Raw genomic sequence first — 9,776 nt, 5'->3', positions numbered from 1 at the left:
TGAGCAAATTTGATTTCTCACGAACAACATTACGTTTCATTCACTGCTTATGAATATGAAGTCGTCTGATGAGGGAAGAACAGTCAATGGGGAAGAGTTGTCAAGGCATGCACATTCAGAATAGCACCATCTGCTGGCCTTTATTACAGACGCATGGAGGTATTACTGTACACACAGGAACAACTTATATGAAGAATTAAAAAGAAAAAAAATAGACACATCTGACAGACATCCTAAACACACTTGGTCCTTATCACAAACAAAGTGACCTAAGAAGAAGAACAAACAAGATAACAAGAGTAACTTTCCCTTGACAAAATTTGTGTGCTACTTCCTGCGAATATGCTACGATAATATATGAAAAAAAGAAAGTAATAACGTGTCAATGCGTTGCAATACGCATATATTTTTTTAATTGCAGTTTTACTTTCTAACAAACGGTGGCGATAGTGTCCCTACACGCTGTTTGAGAGTCACGAAAACATGAGGAAGAAGGCGCTCGTTACGTCATTTCTGCGTAATGACGTAATCTCGTACGTAGTGACGGATGTATCCTCACATCACATAACCTCGTAGTCGTGACTCGTGTGTTGTAATGCTCGTTGACATTGGAACTGAACGTGGATAAGTACTTCAGTGAGTCGCTGTTTTTATCTTTTGTTGTGTCCTCCGCCTTTTGTGTGAGTAACTTCTATAGTTTCGCTTCTCCGTGTTTACAGTATTTCGTTTTACAAACGGATTTTTAAGTTAGGAACTGTCTAATTTTAGCACTGCAGCTAGCTTGTCCGTAACTAACGACAGACCTGCTCAGGCTCAGCTAAATGAAATGCTTATTAAAAAAATAAAATAAAAATCAATTAATAGAATATGCGAAGTAAAACGCGAATATGTGGGTGACAAATAGTAGTGTAGCTGCCAAAAGGCTAATCTCAGCATATTTGTTTTTATTTTTATGTTAGCATGGAGGTTTATTTTGTCTAGGTATCATTTCTTCGTGGTATTACGTTGTATTTGTCTTATTAGGTTAAATACTATGTAAATACAGACGAGGGGGTGCACACTGTTGTTGTTTTACTGTGATATTTCTCAGTGTGACGCAAACGCAGTGGTAGGAAGTAACAAAGTACAAAATACTTTTTCCTGTACTTGAGTAAAATTGTTTTATTACCACTTTTATCGCATACAGAAAACAGATTCTCAATTGTTTCAGATCTGCAATATAGCAGGGAATTATTTGTCTTTTTTTTTTTTTTTTTTTAATAACTTTTCACTTTGTTGCAACATCAGACTGGAGAGGATGGGAGCCTCAACTTCAGCACCTGCTGCTCCTACGGTTCGGGCTGAGGCAATTCTTGCCACTCCTCCTCAAGGATGTCCAATGCACAAAGAAAATCAACCAGTTAAAGGTGATTTACACAACACAATACAATGCAAAATAGGAATTCAGTATGACTTAATGTGTGTCTATCCTATGTATTGTTTTTAAAGTAGTGTCTCCTCCATCGGAGTGTCCCATGCATCAAGCTCAGCCAGTTGCAGGTGGGTACAGGCTATAGGTTGATCCTCATGAAGCTAACCTAAAGCTAAGATTTTAGGGATATAGTCATGATAACCTGAAATAGTTCATTTTTATGTCAATTACATGACACAGTCCACAATGTGTTTGTTATTTATTTTCTATGTTTTTTATTTTTATTTATTTTTATTTTTATAACTGATTTTAGAGTCGTAAATTCATCACTGTAATGAATCTATGAAAAGCTTTCATGGTTTCCCTCAATACAGCATCCTAGGTATTCAATCGATATCATTAAAACAAATATACAAATTTATTTTAAACTATATATTTTTTTGCAGATTATAAGAGGCAATTGTTTCTTAGTTTGTTAAAAAAATATTTAAGGACAATCTGGTGTCCAAGCATGCAGCTTTTATTAGTATTACAAAGTGTACATGGTCCCATCAAAATCAGTGTTTTTCAAAATAGTTATTCTTACCAATAATGCACCACAAAGAAGGCAAGACAAAAGATGGCTACAAGGTAAGATTGTTTTGCCTTTTGTGATACTATAAATAGTAATGTTTAAATTGCCTTTTGTGATATTGTACATAGTTACGTTTAAATAAGCCTACTTCTGCACCGTTGGTGATCATTAACATAATGTGTAAAATTACATTTTTACACATTAATGAATGAGATATTTTACTGTAAAAAATATTAGGGAGCTCAAACTGTTGATGAGAAAAATTACGGAGTCATCATGAAATTCTGCTATTTTAAGATATCTTTGGTAAATGTCCTTCATTACCGTAATGCATAGCTTTCATGAGAATTACCCTCTAGATCTATCCTTAAATTCCTGTCATTCCATTTTTAAGGCTCTGGTCTGCTTGCAGCATCTCCACCTTCAGAGTGTCCCATGCACACAGCAGAAGCCGGCCCAGTTCACCAAGATAGGGCCTATGAATTTGTGGCGTGTCCCATGAAAGCTGCAGCAGGCGGAAATGATATCGACCCAGCAAATATGGTACAGTAAATACTTTATGAGGCTTTAAATTGTTGAAAGTGCCTGAAAATGTTAATTTTAACCTAACATTCATAACAATTAACGCACTACAGTACATGACGCTACACCTTTATCAAACCATGTAATAGTAATTCTTAACTTGAACTCATCTAGGTTATAAGATAACAAAATTATTTTTACACAAGTCTATTTTTCATGATTATTATTACTATTATTATGTTTTGTGACAAACATCCTCAGATGCCTCCTCCCAACCAAACACCTTCTCCAGACCAGCCCTTCAAATTGTCCCTCAACAGAGAAGAATCTACAATCCCCCGTCACGGCACAGAAAAACACTGGGTTTACCCATCTGAACAGATGTTCTGGAACGCCATGCTGAGAAAGGGGTCAGTGTGTGCGAAGATGTATCTCCAATACGTCATAACCGTTGCTTTTAAGAAAAATGGGAAAATGGAACCTGGGTTGTTGTTTCATTAAATATTTGACAAGATGCTGTTTGAAATACATCCGTGTTTCTCAACCATCATAAGATACCATATCTGACAACCAAACACAAAAAACACATTGTGACACTAAAGAATTAGGCAGATGAGAAAATAACAAGCTATTACAATATGAGATCTGATTATCTCTAATATGGATCATGGTACTCTAAGGTGGCGCTGGCGTGAGGATGACCTTGGTGCCCAAGACATGGGGAACATCATCAAAATACATAATAAGAACAATGAACAAGCCTGGCAAGAAATCCTGAAGTGGGAGGCGCTGCATGCAGGGTGAGGTACCAATCACTAGGCTAGGTTCATACCGTAGGTCTTAATGCACAAATCCGATTTTTTCGTGTTTTTCCCGACTCGAGTGAGGCATTAACTTGATGGTCTGAACGAGAAAAGTTGCATAAAAGTGGACCATTTCAAATCCGATTTAGGTCACTTTCGTATGTGGTTAAAACCCGATCTGGGTCACATTTTTCCAGAATGGCTGCAGTCTGAACTGTCAAGTCCCCCAAATCGGAATTCATGCAGCAATTATGTCAGCAAAGAGCGACAGAGACAGGGCGCTACGGTAGCGGTGCACGTTAGCGCCTAGCTTGCCTTGAACACGGCTTTTGGGGAAGGAGCGGCCTTGACAACATTCATCAAATAATAAAATGGCTTGTGAGTATGCTGGGTTTTCTCTCTGTGCTCCAAATGAGCAATATTTCAAGATTGCTTGCATGGCCGAGAGTCGGGGCAAACTGTACGCATGTCTGTGCGCCGTGCGCTCACAGTGCGTGCATGCTATCAATCCATATAAACTTTGAATATAAGACTAAACAGGGATTATTTATTTCTGTTACAGTGTATTACAAAAGTGAGTACACCGCTCGCATTTCTGCAGATAATTTAAGTATATCTTTTCATGGGACAACACTGACAAAATGACACTTTGACACAATGAAAAGTAGTCTGTGCAGCTTATATAATAGTTAATTTATTTTCCCCTCAAAATAACTCAAAATATAGCCATTACCGTAATTTCCCGAATATAACGCGCACTTTTTTTCCCCAAAATCAACTTGTAAACTCATGGTGCGCATTATAAACGGGTACATGGATGGAGACAGAAATATATACAGTGCCTTGCAAAAGTATTCAGCCCCCTTGAACCTTGCAACCTTTCGCCACATTTCAGGCTTCAAACATAAAGATATAAAATTTTTATTTTTTGTCAAGAATCAACAACAAGTGGGACACAATCGTGAAGTGGAACAAAATTTATTGGATAATTTAAACTTTTTTAACAAATAAAAAACTGAAAAGTGGAGCGTGCAATATTATTCGGCCCCCTTGCGTTAATACTTTGTAGCGCCACCTTTTGCTCCAATTACAGCTGCAAGTCGCTTGGGGTATGTTTCTATCAGTTTTGCACATCGAGAGACTGACATTCTTGCCCATTCTTCCTTGCAAAACAGCTCGAGCTCAGTGAGGTTGGATGGAGAGTGTTTGTGAACAGCAGTCTTCAGCTCTTTCCACAGATTCTCGATTGGATTCAGGTATGGACTTTGACTTGGCCATTCTAACACCTGGATACGTTTATTTTTGAACCATTCCATTGTAGATTTGGCTTTATGTTTTGGATCATTGTCCTGTTGGAAGATAAATCTCCGTCCCAGTCTCAGGTCTTGTGCAGATACCAACAGGTTTTCTTCCAGAATGTTCCTGCATTTGGCTGCATCCATCTTCCCGTCAATTTTCACCATCTTCCCTGTCCCTGCTGAAGAAAAGTAGGCCCAAACCATGATGCTGCCACCACCATGTTTGACAGTGGGGATGGTGTGTTCAGGGTGATGAGCTGTGTTGCTTTTACGCCAAACATATCGTTTTGCATTGTGGCCAAAAAGTTCAATTTTGGTTTCATCTGACCAAAGCACCTTCTTCCACATGTTTGGTGTGTCTCCCAGGTGGCTTGTGGCAAACTTTAAACGAGACTTTTTATGGATATCTTTGAGAAATGGCTTTCTTCTTGCCACTCTTCCATAAAGGCCAGATTTGTGCAGTGTACGACTGATTGTTGTCCTATGGACAGACTCTCCCACCTCAGCTGTAGATCTCTGCAGTTCATCCAGAGTGATCATGGGCCTCGTGGCTGCATCTTTGATCAGTTTTCTCCTTGTTTGAGAAGAAAGTTTGGAAGGACGGCCGGGTCTTGGTAGATTTGCAGTGGTCTGATGCTCCTTCCATTTCAATATGATGGCTTGCGCAGTGCTCCTTGAGATGTTTAAAGCTTGGGAAATCTTTTTGTATCCAAATCCGGCTTTAAACTTCTCCACAACAGTATCTCGGACCTGCCTAGTGTGTTCCTTGGTTTTCATAATGCTCTCTGCACTTTAAACAGAACCCTGAGACTATCACAGAGCAGGTGCATTTATACGGAGACTTGATTACACACAGGTGGATTCTATTTATCATCATCGGTCATTTAGGACAACATTGGATCATTCAGAGATCCTCACTGAACTTCTGGAGTGAGTTTGCTGCACTGAAAGTAAAGGGGCCGAATAATATTGCACGCCCCACTTTTCAGTTTTTTATTTGTTAAAAAAGTTTAAATTATCCAATAAATTTTGTTCCACTTCACGATTGTGTCCCACTTGTTGTTGATTCTTGACAAAAAAAATTCAATTTCATATCTTTATGTTTGAAGCCTGAAATGTGGCGAAAGGTTGCAAGATTCAAGGGGGCCGAATACTTTTGCACGGCACTGTATGTATTACATATATATATATATAAACCGATTTTTTTTCATTGACACGGCCACGTTGTGTTGAAGAAACGTATGCGGCGACCCGTTGCCGACCATTACGGTACGTGACGTCACCATTTTGTTTCGGTAATACTTCACACTAATCGGGCGAATGATTTCGTCTGTGTTAAATTCTGCTTTTTTCACTCTTCATAAAGCACAGAATTTAGTTTCTTGAACTCATTTGAGTCGACGTTTATTGCAGCTCCACAATTCGGAGCATAACAAATGTAAGGACACACACTTCCTGTGTCCGTCAACTATATCGGTCCCTCGGGAAACTCAAACCCAAATAACAATAGTTCAGTAGTTTTACCGTATCAATCCATGGAAGAAACATTTATTCATCATGAGGAAACGAGCAAGTTATACAGCAGCCTTTAAAAGAAAAGTTGCATCCGTTTTGTTTTCTCCTAGATTCTGGTCAGTTGGAGAAGTTGTCAAATCATATTATTACCGTAAATATTGTCAGTTTACGGTAATGTTTTGAACTACCAATGTGCTATGCTTGTGCTGTGTTTCACCAGTCAGTAAAATGACATCTCTGTATCTGTACACGAGCTCTGTTTTCTTGTATTCTTCTATTTATTGCTGCTAAAATTAGGGTGCGCGTTATAAACGGGTACAATAATTTTCCCCAAATTTTACAAGTAAATTTGGGGTGCGCATTATACACGGATGCGCCTTATATTCGGGAAATTACGGTAATATCTAAACTCCTGGCAACAAAAGTGAGTACACCGCATAGAAACGACGTACATCCCTAAATGTCCAAATTGAGTACTGCTTGTCATTTTCCCTCCAAAATGTCATGTGACTTGTAACAGGAGGTCTGTCAGCATTGCTGCAGAGATTGAAGAGGTGGGGGGTCAGCCTGTTAGTGCTCAGACCATATGCCGCACTCTACATCAAATTGATGTGCATGGCTGTCACCCCAGAAGGAGGCGTCTTCTGAAGACCGTACACAAGAAAGCCCGCCCGTCTCATCTCATCAGACCATAGGAGATGGTTCCAGTAATCCGTGTGTTTTGTTGACATGTTTTTAGCAAACTGTTTGCGGGCTTTCTTGTATACCGTCTTCAGAAGAGGCTTCCTCCTGGGGTGACAGCCATGCATACCAATTTCATGTAGAGTGCGGCGTATGGTCTGAGCACTCACAGGCTGACCCCCCACCTCTTCAATCCCTGCAGCAATGCTGACAAAACTCCTGTAACGAGTCACATGACATTTTGGAGGGAAAATGACAAGTAGTACTCAATTTGGACATTTATGGATGTACGTAGTTTCTAATGGGTGTACTCACTTTTGTTGCCAGGAGTTTAGATATTAATGGCTATATTTTGAGTTATTTTGAGGGGAAAATAAATTGACTCTATTATATAAGATGCACACAGACTACTTTTCATTGTGTCAAAGTGTCATTTTGTCGGTGTTGTCCCATGAAAAGATATACTTAAATGTATGCAGAAATGCGAGGGGTCTCGGACAGCGAATTAGTGCGCATGTGTGATACTTGAACGAGCTCAATGGACAAAGGCAGTCTGAACGGGCACGCCAATAAACGGGTTATGACAAAAAATCGGAATTGAGCATTATGACCTGCGGTATGAACTTGGCCTTAGATGATAACAGACTAGTTTCCTGCATTATTCTCATGTAAATGAACTGTAAAATCCTCCTACAGCGAATGTCCTTGTGGTCCAACCTTGAAAAGGTTTGGGGGTAAAGCCAAAGAGTACTCACCAAGAGCTCGCTTCCGCCACTGGATGGGGTAAGCGCTTTGAAGAAGAAATAGTAAATTACATTGTTTACTCGGATCAAACAAAAAAAGCACTATCTTTTTTTTTGTGTGTTCTTCTGCTTTGATAATCATGTAAACAATGGGTTCATTATTACAGGCTGGTAGTGAAGTGACACTTAAACCCATCAAAATAGCATATTGAGTGCCGCATTAATCCCGCTGATGCCTTACTCCTTCTCGCAGGTACGAGCTCCCATTTGACCGTCACGACTGGATCATTGACCGCTGCGGAAAGGAGGTCCGCTACGTCATTGACTATTATGACGGAGAAATAGACAAAGACACGTATCAATTCTCCATCCTGGATGTACGCCCGGCCTTTGACTCTTTGGATGCTGTGTGGGATCGCATGAAAGTGGCCTGGTGGCGCTGGACCTCTTGAAGAACTCTTGCATGGAAAAACGCACGTTTCTCATTTCAACTCTTTGCAAGTTTTGTGGTGCTGTGTGAAAAGAATCAGATTTTTGCAGGTGATCATGGATAGGAAGAAACAAGACAGTATGTGACTTTGAGCTTACTATGTCGTTGACTGTTTTTTTTTTTTTTTTTTTTTTTTTTTTTAAAACAAGATGTGCTGCTTAATTTATGTATAATTTTTTTCCCCCTCGAAATTACCTCCAAATATCGCAATCTGTAATAAATGTACTCATGATTAATGTTAAAGTAGCTCTCATAGTGTAAAAGGGTGGAGGCCACTGCTTTACACACTGTATTACTGTAAAATAAATATATCCAGAAATCTATCTAGCACAAAATTGGGAGTTTTTTATTTATTTTTTTATTTTTTTATTAAGGGATTGTATTTAATTCTTCTGAATTTATTGGGAATTTGATTCTTATGAATTCATTGGAAAATCAGAGAATGTATTGTGGACTGTTGTACATTATTCTCTTATATTCTTTAGACCGAAATAGTGGAAGTTCAACATATTGTGAAAACGGTGCAAGCCTTTTAGCTGCAGTTTCAAAGGTGAACAAAAGAGGGAAGTATTTCACTAAGATTGATGTCTTGATTTGCAGTCGCGGGACACGTACAAAATAATTTATACTGTAGTACAATGCTTCTAATGGCCTTTTAATGGTCCCTATACTTATTGTGTAGAGTTGATTTTAATGTAGAACTCTGATTTATCAGCATCAGGAGGTAATTTTTCCACTGAAGTAACTGCAACTACTTTGTAATATTTTACTTTTCTGTTGAATATTTACCAGGGTTGGTACATTAAACACTAATGCTGTGAATATGCATGGTTGTCATTGTAATGACGGTAGTTATTCAAAAGTAAACTAAATTGACAATCCGCTCACCATGTTTTCTAAGTGCTCCATCACAATAGAATGACTTGCAACATACACATACATAATTTCTAAGACGGACCATTAGCTAATGGCAACGAACAAGCATTATGGCTCTACAAATATAATAAAAAAATAATGAAAACAACACAAGCAAGCAGGACAGTAATGTTGTTTAAAAAAAATACTGATGCAAGGTAAAGCAGTCGCATGTAAATTGAACTGAAAATTGAAAGACACAAACAGGCTGTAAATGACCTTTTAAAAGGCAAAAATACACAAAAAAGTACAAATTACAATGATCTGAATTGACCTACGTTCGATTGAATCGAAACATGTTATTCTCTATACAGATTTTAATAATTATTCAGGGTCACAAGGGAACCAGGCCTAAATTTAAGGGAAAAGGGGTACACTTAAGACCAGTCGCCACAAACATAACTTCAAAAGACACTTTCTAGGTCTCAAAAAAGACATGCCCAGGAATAAAGAAGACGTCCGACCATTTTAGCCCACTGTGAAACCGTTTTGGTCGCTGCATGTGTTGTTGACTATTAAATTTCCGTTCTCCACAGGCATTTATGTACTTCTGTCGTGTTTCCCACCTTCATAGCAAACCTGCTTGCAAGACTATGGGAAGCCTAGCCATGGAAGCCCGCGGCTAGGTCTATTGGGTTTATGCTTCCTTTTTTTGTGCCGACCACAACAAAATAAGATGAGCTCATTTGTGAGGCTTAGTGTTGCTGCTAGGCACATTTTATGTCTTGAACCAAGCAAGGAAACTGTGTTTATGGAATGAAAGTTACAGCTACACAGTGTACGCTTAATAAAATGAAAGAGAGTACGTAACTCAAAATGTGTCA

General features: G+C 38.8%; 1 protein-coding gene across 6 annotated transcripts; it reads left to right on the top strand.

Annotated features, from left to right (window-relative positions):
* The first annotated feature begins 505 nt into the window (after positions 1 to 505).
* LOC130908636 (holocytochrome c-type synthase) lies at positions 506 to 8,172 on the top strand. Of its 6 annotated transcripts, none has more exons than XM_057824285.1 (8): positions 506 to 636; positions 1,288 to 1,406; positions 1,492 to 1,539; positions 2,398 to 2,528; positions 2,769 to 2,917; positions 3,188 to 3,307; positions 7,501 to 7,587; positions 7,801 to 8,172. In XM_057824285.1, the coding sequence occupies exons 2-8, from the start codon at positions 1,298 to 1,300 to the stop codon at positions 7,997 to 7,999; spliced, it is 843 nt and encodes a 280-aa protein (XP_057680268.1). In that variant the 5' UTR covers positions 506 to 636; positions 1,288 to 1,297; the 3' UTR covers positions 8,000 to 8,172. The 6 variants fall into 6 exon arrangements, with proteins under 6 accessions (XP_057680268.1, XP_057680265.1, XP_057680267.1 ...); XM_057824282.1 differs by having other exon boundaries at positions 2,380 to 2,528; XM_057824284.1 differs by having other exon boundaries at positions 1,489 to 1,539.
* The last annotated feature ends 1,604 nt before the right edge of the window (positions 8,173 to 9,776 follow it).

The sequence above is a fragment of the Corythoichthys intestinalis genome, chromosome 20 (genome assembly GCF_030265065.1).
Source record: "Corythoichthys intestinalis isolate RoL2023-P3 chromosome 20, ASM3026506v1, whole genome shotgun sequence".
Classification (NCBI taxonomy): Eukaryota; Metazoa; Chordata; class Actinopteri; order Syngnathiformes; family Syngnathidae; genus Corythoichthys; species Corythoichthys intestinalis.
The sequence above is the reverse complement of the archived record's forward strand: the minus strand, read 5'-3'. Positions and strand labels throughout refer to the sequence as shown.